Source organism: Mus caroli, chromosome 6, assembly GCF_900094665.2.
Source record: "Mus caroli chromosome 6, CAROLI_EIJ_v1.1, whole genome shotgun sequence".
Taxonomy (NCBI): domain Eukaryota; kingdom Metazoa; phylum Chordata; class Mammalia; order Rodentia; family Muridae; genus Mus; species Mus caroli.
The window spans coordinates 49352422-49368853 of NC_034575.1; the positions used below are offsets into that span (position 1 = coordinate 49352422).

At 41.0% G+C, this 16432-nt stretch overlaps 1 protein-coding gene across 2 annotated transcripts in view; it reads left to right on the top strand.

The window, feature by feature from the left end:
- Znrf2 (zinc and ring finger 2) overlaps positions 1 to 10679 on the top strand; it is a 73412-nt gene extending 62733 nt beyond the window's left edge. Inside the window, exons 4-5 of one of the 2 annotated variants that reach the window (XM_021164906.2) lie at positions 5828 to 5909; positions 9427 to 10679. In XM_021164906.2, coding sequence (XP_021020565.1) covers positions 5828 to 5885 — 58 coding nt within the window. In that variant the 3' untranslated portion in view covers positions 5886 to 5909; positions 9427 to 10679. Of the gene's footprint in view, positions 1 to 5827; positions 5910 to 9407 lie in introns of both variants that reach the window. The other variant, XM_021164905.2, reaches the window with a different exon arrangement.
- The last annotated feature ends 5753 nt before the right edge of the window (positions 10680 to 16432 follow it).

The following is a 16432-nucleotide window of genomic DNA, read 5'->3' on the forward strand; positions in this document are numbered from 1 at the left end:
AATATTAGCTTAAAAAACAAAGCCAGGTATGGCAAGGCTCTTGTTCAGTTCCAGCACTCAAGAGGATGAGGCAGGTGGGTCTCTGAGTTCTCCGCCAGCCTCGTCTACGTGCTGAGTTCCAGGCCTAGCAGTGAGATTCTGTTGCAAAAACAACCACTATTTACCTGCAAAGAGAATAGAAAATTAAGGCCTAGAGAGTTGGCTCAGGGATTGAGAGCACATCTTGGTCATTTTAATTCCTAGGACCCATGTCAAGGACCTCACACGCACCTGCAACTTGGGAGAGGCTATAGGTGGAAGGACCCCCTCTGGCCCCAGAGGGCACGGCACTCACATGCACATACCTACACGCATACTCTTATTAAAAGAAGTGATAAAATATATTTAAATTTTAAAAAAGAAATAGGAAGTTGTAGCATTGGAACCAAGGGGAAGAATAAAGTGGAGTTATACTTAAAAGTAGGGGCTGTTGCAACATGGAGAAAGCAGAGTGAACAAAACACAAAAATCCAATCCAAGCCAAGCAGTCATTATATCTGTAAGAATAAACTACAAGTAGTGAACTAGAGGAATGTGATATTGATAAGAAACATGCTTTAAAGGTACAGATGAATACAGAATTAAAAGGGTGGAGAACCATATCTAGGCAATTGATAACTAACTAAACAATGCGTGCTAAAATCTCACGAAGTAAACCATCATGGGAAGCGCTGCCTAGACCAGAGTGACTATGCAGTGTTAAACACAGAAAACTCTTCTTGGTTATCTAGCTTGATATAAACTATCTTGATTGTTTTTAAAAATTCCTGACTAAAAAATAAATGAGCTAAGATACAAAAAAGTTGAACAGTCGCGGCTTGCTAAGTTTTGACTTTAGTTTTGCAGATAGAATCTAACGGTATAACATAAGATAGCTTCAAAATGCCCTTGCAGCCTGGGCTTCCCTCACCGCTGTGTCCTCCCTCAGCCTCCTGAGAGCAGGTGATTTGGGGTGTGTGTCACTGTGCCTGACTTCCATACTTTTGCTTTTACTTGTCAGTAGTGGAGATAGAACTTGGGGTCTTACAGGTGCCAAGCTGTTCTTTACCACTAAGCTGCATCCCTAGCCCTGTGATTGAGTCTGATGAATGTATATGTTTGTATATTTATCCAACAGTTATTGAAACATAAGGTATCTAAGATTAATATACATGTAAATCATATTATATATACAAAGACTTAGTATTATAAAAAATAATATCTGTATAGTTAATGCTGCCCCAATCAACTCTTAGTTTCTTGTAACTGGACACAGTGTTTCTAAAAATATATGTGGACTAAAAGTGAAGGGCCAAAAAGAGCAGTGAGCATACTCCTGAAGAGTAATACTGTTGGCACATGTCCTAAGAGATACGGAAATACAACAAGGACAGAAGTGAGTCCATGCGCACATGAGCCCGCATGGGGAGCCCACAACATGAGACTGGGGGACATGTAAACTGCAGTCAGCATTGCCAGTCCTTCCACTGATCAGCTCACTATATGATCTTAGGTTTTTTTGTCTTGTCTCTGAATGTTTAAGATAAGAATAATAGTACAGACTTATTTAGTTATGAGGATTTAAATGCGTTAAAATTTGGGAAATGTTAGCACTAATAAATAAATGTTAAGTAAATGAAAACATTTGACTAGAGGTACTGTAACAGTGTTGTAGACCGAGTAAGCTTTTGGTAAATGGTGCTGTGATTAATTAGTTACCAATACAAAACAAGCAGTTGAATCCCCTTTTTTAAGTTGAAAATAAGAATTCTAGGTTGTCCCAGGCAGCATGCATCAGCTGGTCTGAGGCCCCCGGCACAAATACAGCAGAGAAGTACCTGGTCTGGCCTCAGTGAGAGAAGACTCCCCTAACCCTTGAGAGCTTGAGGCCCCAGGAAGTGGGGAGGGTAAGGGGGGTGAGGAATGGGATGAGGAACTGAGGACAGACCTTGGACAGGGAGGGGGATAACGATTGAACCATAAAAAAGGATTAAAAATAATTAAAAAAAAAAAAAAAACTAGGGGGCAGGGGGGGCACACCCCTTTAATCCCAGGCAGGCGGATTTCTGAGTTCGAGGCCAGCCTGGTCTACAAAGTGAGTTCCAGGACAGCCAAGGCTACACAGAGAAACCCTGTCTCAAAAAACCAAAAAAAAAAAAAAAAAAGTCTATTTTAAGGAATACGTTTACCTTTTTATAAGCACTTTCTTTTTGCTTACGATATATCCTTCTTCCCTCCATCTCCCCAAAATATGCTTAAGGAGTACTCAGAGATGACTCAGCAGCAGAGAGCCTGGCTTCTGTTTCCAGCACTCACATGGTGGCTCAGGCCTCCTGTAATCCCAGCTGTAGAGGCTCTGACACCTTCCCTCCTGACATCCAGGAGCTCATGTACACATATGGTAGACCTAGGTACACTCAGTCGTCAAATTTAAAGTAAACTTAGATGATTGATAAAATGGTTACAAGTTGAATCATATTTACATTTCAGGTAGAAATGGTGGAAATGCCGCTGAACATGACAACAGTTTTATGTTGGAAATAGAAGAGTCAGATCTGTGGCAGATGATGTGTGTAGCTGGCATATAGAAACCCAGTTTCTGGCATCCTAAGTGCTACTGTGTAACCGCTACAGATGAGGACAAGCCTGCAGTGATGCAGTGGTGAAGGGCACTCCTTCCCGTGACCTGCTCAGGATCCCATCAGGCTGGGTTTCAGACAAGCCCCAGCCACAGTTCTAGGTTTATGTGCATTAGCTTTTGTCTTCATGGCCTATCAGTCTGGATTCTTCCTTAATTATACATGATATTAAACTCATTAATATTCCCAAAGCACAGTATTTATTAACAATCAACATGGTTTTGATCTGGTAACAAAGTATGTTGTATGATTTTCCTTTAATGTGATACTAACCATCAAGCCCTGTTACTTTAGTTTATGACTTTGTGGAAAGGTTTATTAAAAAGCATGCATAGTGCCAGGCATGGTGATGTCTACCTGGAGTCCCAGTATTCAGCAGGCTGAAGCAGAAGGATCTCCAATTTGTGATCAGCATAGAATATAGCGATACTTACTTTATTTCAGAATCCCTGACCCCACACCAGATAGGTAGGTATGTACGTATGTATGTATGTAGGTAGATAGGTAGGTACATACATACATACATACATACATACATACATACCTGAATAATAGTAGGGTCTTGAAAATCTGTAAGAAAAAGACCAAAAGGGAGCCATGGGGAAACTGCATTGAGATGGTTCAGTGGGTTCAGTGGGCAAATGTACTCGCCCCCAAGCCTCACTACCTGAGCTTGCTCCTCAGGATCTTCAAGTGGATGAAGAGAACTTACTCCTGTAGGCTGTAGTCGCCACATGGTGACCAAAGCACACACAAAACCCCCTGCAATAAATAAATTATAATAAAATATTTTTGAAAGTGAAAAATTGTTAGCAATTCATTTAGAAAAGAGGATCAGTATAGCTGGTGGGAAGCTATAGTTGCCAAGTATATGTTACAGGCTGGTCATTCTGCTCTCAGGTCTGTGCTGCAGAAAAAGTCTAAAGAAAGCTGTTCCTGCCCAAAATTGAAGGGGAAAGGAATAAGGCATCCAAACCCGATGTGAACCGGCACCGAGAAAGCCTCACTGTGACTTTTTAAAAAGCCAATTCAAACTATAATTAGTGACAGAATTGATTTATATTTTTTGTATGACTGTTCAGAGACTGCCCATAGATAACTGAGAACTTCTATAGTAAAAGAATAGATAAATTGTGATATTTTCTTTTCATTATTTATTTTGAAACAGGATTTCACCTAAATTTTCTAGGCTGGCCTTAAAGCTATCATCCTCCTGCCTCAGCAACCAAACAGCTGGGATTATGTGACATCAAATCCAATCCATGTGGTATACTTATATAATGAAATACACATTTAAAAGCATTTATGAAAAAGGCAAATGAGGCGTAATATTTATTGTAGCATTAATTTAAGTTTTTAAATACGGGGAAACACTATATGTTTTTAGAATATGCACCTTTAGAATTATCTAGTAAGAAAATGCCTAAGAATAAAAAGTACTAACTTCAGAATGCTGCCTTTCTGATGGAGCAGCAGGAGAGAGGATGTCACAGACTAAACAACCAATCGAAACTGTGTGGGTTGATGGCAGTTTACATGACAGATTCTGAAGCCACTTACTGCATTCTCATCACGAGCCCAGGTTACATGGCTATAGAGTAAGAACCCATTGAAGACCGCATAAGTACTGTTGAGTTACAGGAGTTATAACCACATGTAGCACTTTGTTTTAAGATGTAGGTGGGAGGTTTTTTAGGTTCAGTGGTACACACCAGACACGTTGCAGGGTGATATTTATTACAGGGCCATCAGGAGTTGCTAAAGCATTTAGAAGTATCGACATACTTTACCTTTTATTTCTATTATTGTCACCTGTAGAACCACCCTGTTGGGTATGAGAATGGTAGCTCTTGTAGCTCTTCATTCTTCATTTCAGCATCGGCTAACCTGGCTTTCTGAGCATGCAGAAATTAACATGTTAACACCCCCACCCCCCCCCCCACCCCAGTGAGAAGACTGAGCAGTTGGAATCCTGCTTTAGTTAGTGATTTACAAGCTGCTGGGCTTGTTACTTGTTCTTTGAAGACATTGATTGTATACTTGCCACAGCTCTGTGACTTTGAACTTTGGACAGTGAGGGGAATGTGCTACATCTATGCTGACAGTAGAGCAGCCATGGCACACATCACTATTGTGAGTACTTGAAATGGGACTGAGAAACAGGATTGTATGGTTAATTAATCTAATGAACGTATATAACTACTGCTTTGGGCAGTGCAGATCTATATTAGGAATAATTATGGGCTGTAAAGACAGCACAGTAAAGTGCTTGTCTTGCAAGAATGAGGTCTTGGGTTCAATCCTCAGAACCCACAAAAAAGAGTGAGTGTGGTGATCAGCACTTATAGTCTCAGTGCTAGGGGGTGGAGGTCGTGGGTCCCTGGGACTCACTACTGTGCTAGCCTGCCTCACTACCTCACTTAGTGAGTTCCAGGCTAGTGAGAGGCCCTGTTGAATAAAAAAAGGTGGGTAGCACTTGAGGAATAACCTCCAAGGTTGTGCCTGGCTTCTACATGTATGCACACATTCATATGTACACATGTGCACACGCGCGCACACACACACACACACACACACACACACACACACACACGAACGCATGCACAAATTCAAGGAGGATAGTAGGATACTTATATATACCCTGTACATAATTTCCAGTAAGATCATGAGCGCTCTATAAATGGTATCTTTGTCTGTGTATCTGTGGATTTCAGAGCAGGATAGAATTAAAGGTTCAGTAATTACACAGAAATGCGGACTTTTTAAATGTTAGGCAATAATGCCAAGAACTAAAAATTTAAATCATTTTTATTATACTGATAGACAACCTGAGCAGGCCTGTATGTAACTTTTTGAAAAGGAAATATTTTTCTAACTCTGACTTGATTTTTAAATATTGACGAAATATTAGTTTTCTAAGGGAATAGTTTTCCTTTTTAAAATTGAAAGTAGTTCATTGCATAATTGTGAGGATTTCCCCCGTAATAATGTAGAAGAACTGAAGTATAATTAACATCTTTTCTTTTTAGGTATAATCAGTAAAAATAACGATTCCCACCACCACCACCCCCAAGACAGTTAAGTCCAGTAGTAGTTAGTTATTTTTATTATAACTGTTAGGATATAATTATACATAGGACTTACCCTTTTCTAACTTTGTTCTTTTCTAGCTGCATAGATGAATGGTTTGAAGTAAATAGATCTTGTCCAGAGCACCCTTCAGATTAAGCACACCAGATTCCTGTGTCATGGGTAATTGTCCCTTTTTTGTTTGTGTGTGTGTGTGTGTGCACGTGTGCGAGTGTTTTCTAGATACTTTATAAGACTACTATATAAAATTTATATTTAAAGATACACTATGGAGGTTTAAGAGTCTTGCTCGGTGTTAGAATGCACACTTAACTATCACAGCCCTGGGCTTAATTCCCCAGCACCAAAAACCACTCCCAAAACAACAGCATAAAAGCAAACATAGCAGCTCCTCTGGATTCCTGAATACAGTTAGGTAGTGAGCAACCAGAGTACTCTGGGCACTGGAAACCACACTTGTTATTTAATTAAAGCTTACCGCTAGGAGGAAACAGACGGACAGTGAGTGAGGTACATACCACGACCACACTGTCCAGGAAGAATTCTTGAGGGGTCAGAGGAGTTAAGTCCCATGATGTTAAAAAGCAAGTTGTACTGCACATCCAATTACACAGCATACGCATGACTCTCTGTATAGCGTTTATATCTGAGCCATGTGCTTTAAGGAAAGAGGGCTAAAGTTATGCCATGCAAGACCTAAGTTCAGATCTTTCCCTGAACCCATGTAAATAAGCACTGGTCCAGTGATACACATTGAATTCCTAATGCTGAGGCAGGGGCTCCCTGGAGCTTAACCAGCTTTAACCAGTTAAATCTAGTTGGCTAGATTTAGTAGGAGGCTGTCAAAAATAAGGTGGAGAGTGATTGAGGAAGACCCGAGTTGTCAACTTCTGGCTCTCACACATGAGCACATGCACAGATGCACACCAACACTCTCACACAAAAGATGAAAAGAAACAAGGCACTCTTCAAGTTCCAGCTTGCAGAGAGAATTTACTCTGCACGCATGAGCACTGTTCCAGGTGTTTTCCTAGGAAATAAAATTCTGCTCATTCAGAAGGATTATGTGCTGGTATTGTGAGCATTATTTTCTGTCACTCGCTGGTGTTAAAGTAACCTTCAAGTTACACAGATAAGGACGTTGGAATGCTTGGGAAAGTTGACTTGTTGAGGGCACACAGTCTGTTGGTGCTAATTTGAACCCATGTGTTCTGATGCTGATGACTGAGATTAGGTGGCAATTCCTTTCAAAACCTGCTTCATGTGACTAACCAGTCTCCTTCCCATCCTTAATATATTGTGAAATGTTTGTACCTCTAATAAGCCAAACATCACAGTTTTGTTCTGCTGACTTAGTTTATTAATGCTTACTGAATTAAAGATAAACCCATAACTATCTCTTTCTTTATATCCCATAAGGTAATTTATAGAAGATATCATTTAGGATGGAGGGAAAAAATAAGGTTAATAACTTAATGGGCATTTTAAGTGTGAAGCATGTGACTAGTCTGAGTACTTCAGAGGCTGGAGAAGGCACAGTGGAGAGACTGCAGCTAGCAGTAGAGGGCTGCACTGTGACTGCAGCTGGAGCGCGGCAGTGTTCTGAGGTTCTGTGGCTGCCATCCTCACACTTCCTCTCAGTTTGAGCAAGGTCCTGACTGTGTCAATTTGACACAAGCTGAGGTCAACAGAAAGAAGGGAACTTTGGTTGAGAAAATGCCTTCAGAAGATCAGGCTGTATACAAGCCTGCAGGGCATTTTCTTAATTAGTGATTGATCCAAGAGGGTCCAAGGCCATTCCTATGCAGGTGGTCCTGGGTTCCATAAGAAAGCAGACTGAGCAAGCCAGTAAGCTGTACCCCTCTATGGCCTCTGCATCAGCTCCTGCCTCCAGGTTCCTGCCCTGTTTGAGTTCCTGTCCTGACTTCTTTTGATGATGAACAGTGATATGGACCTATAAGCCAAATAAACTATTTCTTCCCCAAATTGCTTTTGGTCATGGTGTTTCATCACAGCAGTGATAACCCTAAGACAGTGAGTGGGGTTTAGGTGACTGTCACCAAGCCTGAAAACCTGGACCCGAATAGTAGGAGAGAACCAATTCCCATATCTTGTTCTCTGGCCTCCACACACACACACCCCGCCGCCCCAGACAATAAATAAATGATGTAACTAGTAGCTCTTGCTCTTTAGTCTTGAAGTGATGAGGATCATTTTAAAAGATAACAGATACAGAAGTGAGGACTAGAGCTGGCTCCGTGTGAGAAGCGGATGCACTGGGGGCCTGGGGCATGGAAAGACCATCACCTGAGAACCTAGAAGGACCCTAAGTAGAAACGGGGTAGTAAGATTTCTTCTGGGGCTGAGCAGTGGGGTATGGTGACGGTGTACTGGGCACACGCACATCTGTGCATCTCTTTCACTATTAGGAAGGTAGAGATTTTATTATATTGTTTGATGATATTGGAAGTCAAACCCATAGTCTTAGACATGCTAGCAGTTACACTGAGGTGCATCCACAGCCCTGATGGAGGTTTTTGTGGTGGTTTTAGAGCTTGAACCTACGTTTTACATGTGCTGGCCAGATGGCTCCAAGCCACTGAGCTGAATCCCCAGCCTGAAAAAAAATGTTTTCTGAATGAGGAGGATGCTTTGAAATGCTGTCAAGTGTTGCCCTGTGTCTGGGTCAACACAGTTATGGAAAATTACTGAAGCATTTTAAAAGATATACTGAAAATCAGTGCTAATAAAATGAGAGTTTGCTGGGCAAGGTGGCAGAAGTTCCAGGTCAGCCTGAGCTATATTGAAAGGGGGAGGTATTTTTAACTTAGTGGTTAGTATACCAAATATATCCCTAAACCTTTAACCTGCAGATAAGTATGTTTCTTTTAGTCTGTACTAGCACAGTGAAGGCGGCCTAGCAAAGTACCTTAAAGGGCTGATGAACAAAATCACAGTTCTGTACAGGAGAATGTCCTAGATCAAGGTGCCAGAAGACAGTGTCTTTGATGACTGTTCCTTGAGTATCCTTGGATGGCAGAAGAGTGGTCAGTGGCCCTGATGGGCCCTGATGCTGCTGTGTTGGAGATTAGGAGACACTGAAACCACAGCAAACCTAGGCTTTTTTGTTCATGGTTTCATCACTAAACTTTTTTGTTAGTGTCACAGAAAGCTTATGAGATTTTCGGAACACTTCCTATCTCATAGTCACCAGCATCTTTCTGTTACAGACAACATCTCTGTGTTCTTAACATCTTAGTCCTTAAGTAGTGAGACCCCACATTATATTTACAGCATAAGAGTTTAATTACCCAATAGTCTTAATTAATTATGAAGTTGCTTACTGTTTTTATTTGAGGAGATGGTTTTAAGTTTGAGAGGGTGTATGTGTTCATGTGTATACTTAGTTCTCAGCATTTATTGTGGAAAAGGAGTGACTTAAGTTTTGCTGATTTTTTTTTTTTTAGACTATGTTAAACTTTAACTGATCATTCTGTTTCTTGCTTTGTTCTACAGAGTAGTTTTATAAATTTCTGAAGCAGTAAAAGGGGGGCATGAAAGGCTACCGTGATAAAAGCACTGTTCATGGGGAAGTGGATATTGTATTTCATTTGCATTACTGATATTGACCATGACTTAGAGTAATTTATTTTTATACAGGTTTTCTTGTCTTTTCAAGATGCTTGAGAAATCTAGAAGATTTGAAGATCTGTCTCTGGAAGAAAATGAGAGCTGCAGGCTTATTCAGCCAGGATCTGAGTTCTGGGACACTTGGGTAGTCCAGAGAAGGACAGGAACCACAGAACTCAGCGAACCAAACTTGCATATAAGGGACACACAGGGATTTTGAAAATGCTGCACAGCCTGTACCAGTCACTGCGTAGATGACACTGATAAATGTTTTGTATTCAGACGCCAAAGTTAGCTCATTTCAAAGTTGATTTCCTTTTTAGTAAGTTCTTAGAGCTGCTGTTTTAGTGTATTTGATTTTGGTTTGTTGGTTGGTTGTTGTTTTTTTTGTTTTTGTTTTCTTTTTAGTTTGGGGACTTTTTATTTTCCTGAACATAATGTTTCTGCATTCACCTATTCTTAACTTGAAAACCACATAATTTCTTTCTTACAAACTCTTCAACGTGAACCAGGAAAATGTAATGAAAGCAGTATAGTATTCTGTGCATGGGGAACATAATTGAAATTCTTCCGCTTCCAGCCCCCACCTCCCCTACCCCCAGGTATGAAAAGTAGGTTTCTGGGTTGGAGAGCTAAACTCCATTAGTATGAATTAAAGGTTAATATATAAAAGTGTCATCCAAAGAGTAAATCAAGGTACATAATTACATTTAGTTCATCACATGTAGAGCTGTCTACTCAACTGCAGTTTCTGAAATCCATTGTTTCTTCTAAAAGGAAACTGTGCAATAGCTTGTTAGCAGTGACCATCTTGCAGCTATGCAACTTTGAAAAGTCTAGATTTGCTGGTCCCCTCTCTGGAGCCACAGTGACTCTGTCCTAGCAGGTGTCTTTTGTCTTTCTGTAATTACTTCATTGTGCTTTGCATTTCCAGGAGGTTTCCCTATGTTTGGGTAAAATGTTTAGCAAGTTGTAAAACATCAGACCTTATGAAAAGGGTGAAATAAACACTTCTGCAGTGGGACTTGGAGAAATCTGAGGGACATTTTATATACTTTTAAAAATCAGAATTTAATTGGGATGCCAGATTTCTAGCAACTTGCATCTTTAGTTTTCCAGATAATCTGGAAGTTAGCATTTGATAAATGATTTTTTAAGCAAATATAAAGATTTTTGTTAATTTATAATTTATTAATGTGTTGTTACTGTAATTGAAAATGTTGTGGATACTTTTAAATTCAGTCTTTGTAGAAAGAACTGTATTAAGCAAAATTATGTGAATAAATATTCCCCCAAAATACATCTAATGGTTAAGAATACTGGAAGAGAGCTATCAGGGCTGCAACAGTGAATATCTTTTTAAATAATTATCAAAATGTCAAGAAGTAGAGTTCACGTTTAGTCTCTGGGGGGACACAGCCCTGCTGTCCTGCTGCACTGCGCTGCGCTGCCCTGCCCTGCCCTGCCCTGGGTGTGGAAGGGGAGTCTCTGGTGCTGCTCTGCCGCTCTTCACTCTGACTGTGCCCAGCTCTGTTGCTTGTACCTCTCCCTGCTCACACTGCATGGGCAGGAGCACCTGCTGCTATGGTGGGGTCGGGTGGGGACTGTCCTGATATGGGAAGAACTTGCCTGCTTTCCTATGGCTGTAGGCTTCATAGTACCTCTGCAGTTCCGCTGTGGTTACCTGTTGGGACCAGCGGTCTGATCCTGTGTGCCAGCTGCCAGCACAGCTCTGTGGGTGTTCCTTTCAGCCAGGGGTAAGCAGGTCACTCTTCCTTCCAGGGAAATAGTCTTTCTCTGGGTTTTTGTTTGGTTTTATGAAATCTGAATCCATTTTACTTGTACTTTCAGTTAGTAAGCTTTGCTCTCCCCCTGACTTTCCCCAGGGAAGAGCTCTTAGAATGTGAATATCCCTTTGCGCTTTACTGCTGGTGTATTGTCTGGAAAGAATCACTTCTGCTGCCTTCTCTTCCTGGAGTGCAGCTGTGCTAATTAATGTTTAGACTCCCTGGGAAGATGGTCTGCTTCATGCTAAGCTCAACTTGTTGGTGTCTCAGCCTGAGTTCCCCCTTCTGTCACACTGTCCTCCAGCTGTCTTCTGTGCTATGGCTGCCTCCAAGCTCCCGTGATGTGCGAGAGCTCACTGCTGCGTGGCACGGCCATGGACACTTGACTGTGCTGATGCTTCTCTGGACATCTCTGAAGTCTACTCAGACAGCCTGGTTGGTTTTTGTTTTTATTTGGTCAGATTTTATAAAGTTGACATTTTTACTTTAAATTTTGTCTGCACAATTTCCTAAAAAGAATAATTTAGAAATAGAAGAAAAGAGAGAAGCTTAGATGTTCCAGTTTCTGTTCACAGTTACTATTCTGGGAATGTTCTACTATAAGTGATACTTTATATAATATTGCTTATAATACTTATCAGGCTGTATGCAGACATTGAGTAGCATCCATCATAAAGTTAGAATATTCAGCTGAAAGTACTGAATATGGAGACAAAATAAAAATTGAAAGCCTGAGTTATCAGTTATCCAGCTGGTCAGAGCCTTCTGGAATCTTTGTAAATACTCTGCAGATAAGGTCACAGGTGTGGAGAGAATGAGGAACAAGCTTGGATTCCTGCAGTCCACTCTGTCCATAGTGAATGTATTGTCAGTGTTGATCCTGCTTTAACCTTTTCATTCTCTCTTTGCCAGTATATTTAAGAGAAGCACTGTTTTTTGTAAAATCATTCTCTTTCTTTGGCTCCTCTCTAGAAGTATAATGTTTTTCAAACCTAGTTACAAATCGGACTATAAGATTGTTTTAAGAAGAATATTTATGATTAAGATTTAAGTAGTGGTATCTTCTCGGCTTGTCTACTTGACAGCAGCAGGCACGGTGGCACAGCCTTGGTGACTGCTGAAGTGTATAGGTTTGGGCTTTCCTGGGCAGTCTTGTGCATTCTTAAATCTTACATGGTTGGTCTGGTCTCGACTTAGATACTAGACTGCAGCCCAGAATAACCATCCTTAGCATATGTGCAGTATGCACAGAAAAGATATTTCCAATTGACTGAGTTGCCAGAAATGGCAAAATCTTTTCCAGATCGTATTTCATACTGTGTTTCTAAGTATGAGTGTGGTGAGGTTTCAGAGCACTCATTTCCTACTGGACACGGTGATTCATGCCAACTCTCAGGAAACGAGGCAGGAGGATAGCCACAAGGTCCAGGCTGGCCTGGGCTACATAGTGAGGTCTAGGCTAGACTGTCTCAAAAGAAAAAAAAAAAAGCAATCATTTTAATATGTTACAGCAAGACATACTCCTTTTAGTAAGAAGGACTGTGGATTCAATGTAAATAGTACCTGCTTTTTCTGTATTGACTTAAGGAAAATAAGGGGAGTTCCCGAGCAGGAAGCTAAAGATGAGCGAAGTATGAAACTCTTAAAACTCTAGAATTGGTTGAATTTGCCACCTGACTGATAGCCACACTGTGTATGGACAACATGATCCAGATGGCTTACTCTTCACAGAGGAGGCTCCATCTAAACCAAACCAAATCATCGGAGCGTACAGAGTGACTCAGAGGCAAAGGGTGCAGTTGTCACAAGCACCGTGTGCTGGCTGCAGGTCTCTGCTGCACTTCGCCATTTTTCTGTAGGTTTGGTCTACCCTAGGGTAAACTCCACACTCACTGACAGTGAGAGATGAGACAGGGAGCGTCCCTTGTTATCCAGTATACAGAGATTTTAACTTGACTTTAAAACTGTATGTAGCATGTCAGTCCTTTGGAGTCCGTTCTCCTACCTTTCCTAGAGTGTGATATAACCAGTTACCTGACCAGTTTTACCCTGTTCTTTCTCTATCCCCCAACTCCTGCTGAGTCTCAATGGCTGTTGCTTGGGGTACCCCTGAAATCATTGATAAAATTGTTGGTGAGAATGTACCCAACTAATACTTTATACCGTAGTCTGTAAATGCACTTAAGCTAGAAATAGACTTTTTAAAAAGAATCAAAAATTTCTCTTTTAAATGGGAATACCTGATATCCTAAGTCTGTTGACTTTCTGTGAGAAATAAAAGTCCTTGAACACCAGAAATGTTAATAGTTAGTTTCAGTTTAACATACACCATCACTGTCCTTATAGGGCTGTTATCAGTTGTTTAAACTGTTCTTAATTGTTGACTCTGTGTGTGTGTGTGTGTGTGTGTGTGTGTGTGTGTGTGTGTGTGTGTGAGTGTGTGTGTGTATGTGTTTTCATAGAGAAGCAGAGAGCAGTGTGGCATGAACTAACATCTCCACAAAAAAATGAAAAATGTGATACTATAGTATTTACTAATGTGTGTGTTTCTTAGCTTTGATCCTGGGCCCTGAGAATCTCAAGATTGGACATCAAAAGTAACAGTTCTCTTATCACTGTCTGCCCATGCCTGCCATTTCTGATTTAGTATGTTAGAGTTGACATAATATACCCATCTTTTTTTTTTTTTTTTTTTTTTTTTTTTGGAAGACTTAATAATTGCCTGCGTTTTGTTAGCAGTAACTATGGTACCAGAACTGTTTTACCAGCCAAGCTTGTGTACTTCTGGTATCCCAGCACCTGAAATGTTGAGGCAGAGGCAGAGGATCATGGGTTTGAAACCAACTTGGGGTACCCAGTGAGTTTGAGACAAGTCTGAACTGCATTGTGAGAGCTTGTCTCAAAGTTTGGTCGTCATGTTAGAGTGTTGGGTGTATGCTGTGTGGCTAGGAGACTCTGGTCTGGGAAGAAACAGCATGAAGAGTGGACCTGATGGCACTGAGTAGCAGGTCACTGCATTGCTTTGCAGATGACTTGTTATATGGATTTCTTTGCTTGAAAAATCACAATATTTACCTCTTTGATTTTTTTCGTGGTTTCCACAACTCTTCTATAATACCTCTTAATTTCCTCTATTAGAAAGTATTTTGTTCTTGTTAAACAAGACCCTAAAAGCATTGATCATAAGAAATAGAGACAATGTATTAGGAACAGCCTGTATTAGTGTGTTCTGAACAGAAACAGAACAATTCATCATTGATATTTTAATAAATAAAGTTTCCAAATGATCTCATTAAGCTCTCCTGTTCTTTAGAAGTAGACAATTAGAGTGATCTTAAGGGAAGTTGTCCTTTCTTCTGGCGACATCTTTTCATTGACAATAAAACAATTACTTAGATGCTGAAAAGTTGCCATGCTTTAATTGAGGTTATTGCCTCTTTATTTTTTTAATACCCATAGTGACAAAGCTAGTTCCAAAATTGTGAAAATGTCTTCCTAGCTTATGGTAATGGGAGAAAGGGTTTTGTATTTCCTTGACTATAGGTCAAGATGCACTATGAAATGCATCCTGTAGCCCTGCTTATGTTGTCACTGACTTGTACCCAGGGCACGCAGTGCTGGACACTGCCGGAGACGGGCTCTTCACTTACCTTTATTTTTGAAATCAATTTTCAAGATTTAAATGTGAGTGGGTTCTGTAGAGAAGTGAGTAAGAAGATGAAGCTTTAGGGCTGAATCTCCTCCTCTCTGACACCTGTGGCCATGGGTTTTATTCTCCGTACATTGTCTTGTATGAGGTAAGAAGATGTATACACATGCCGAGCCAAATATAAATGTTGATATATTAGACAAAAACATGTACCCACTGACATGATTTTTATCAATATGTTTACCATAAAGTATGATGGTAAGAACATCTGAGAACTGATGTACTACAAGAAGCCATGGAGTAGCAGCATCAGGGCTCTGATTTCCGGCCTCCCCTTGTAGTGAACGTGCTGTCCAAGCAACTTTACATCGAGCAGCATTTGAGCTCATGCTGTCTTGGAACCAGGAGCACAGTTATGAAAGACAGCGGGCTTCTAGGAGCCTAATTTTGTTGGACAAAACTACTAAGTAGCCATTGTACACTAGAGAGTAATATGCTGTGAGATGAGAATAGATGATTCATAGCTATAGAGAAAGTAGGTAAAGGGATGTGTACAGTAGACAAAGTGAGAAGGTCGCCCTTCACTGTCCAGAGAGCCGAGCACGCAACAGATCATGCAGTGTATGTATGTCTGTGATGAGAGGACTTTAAAGGACAATCATGTTTACATTTCTGATTGGGGTTGGTAAGACGAGGCAGAAAAGCCTGTGAAGAAATCTATGGTAAAGAGAAATCTAAAATAAAGAGAAGATGAGGTCAGGAGAAGCGGCAAACTCAGGAAGGAAAGTCAGTTTATCTCAGCAGCCATCCTTGTAGAAAGGGATAGAGAGGGACCAGGACAACTCATTCATTATACTTTTCATGTATTTTCGAAGGTTGACTCTACCTGGGAAAATCCAGTTATGCCAGGAATGTTCCTACAGAACTTTGAAGATGAATTGATTTGGGGAGATGGGGCAAGCCAGAATAGTGTTGAGAACAAAGCCAGCCAGGAATAAGGGGCAGTTGCTTCAGGGCCACCGTGCCTCAGGGCTGCAGACACTAGCTGACTAGTTGGAGAGTGAGTTGCCAGCTCGGCTGAGTTGGACCTCTCTCGAGGCCCCGTTGCCTTAGTTCCTATTGCTTTGGTCCTTGTTTAGTAAGTGCCAACATGCACCCTGAAACACTCGAGGGTTTTGTCCTGTGCTCACTTCTCGTACCCTTTCCCGTGTGCCTGACTTCAAATCTTGACCACAGAACTGAAGGTGCTAGTTACTATTTGATTTGGGTTCTTGATAACACACACGTGAGCACCCGTGGTCCCGATGATGATTGCTGTTAAAGATAGCTTGTGTTCTGCTCTGTAGAAGGACAAGAAGGCTACGGGTTGCTGCTTCGTGATCTTTGCTGTTGAGCAAAGGGCAGAAAGGAAAGATGGGTAAAAGCTTTCTTGGAGGAGTAGCAGCCTCAGGGTAGCTGTATGGGTCAAGAGGGAGGCGCACAGTCTTCTATCGATCCACCCATGGCAACACCACAGCAGGTTTTCTTCAGAGGACAGGCCTATGGAAACAGTAGATACTTAACCCTGAGAATATCCCTAGATGACAAAAGGCCCCAAGTCTAGATATTCCACATAAAAT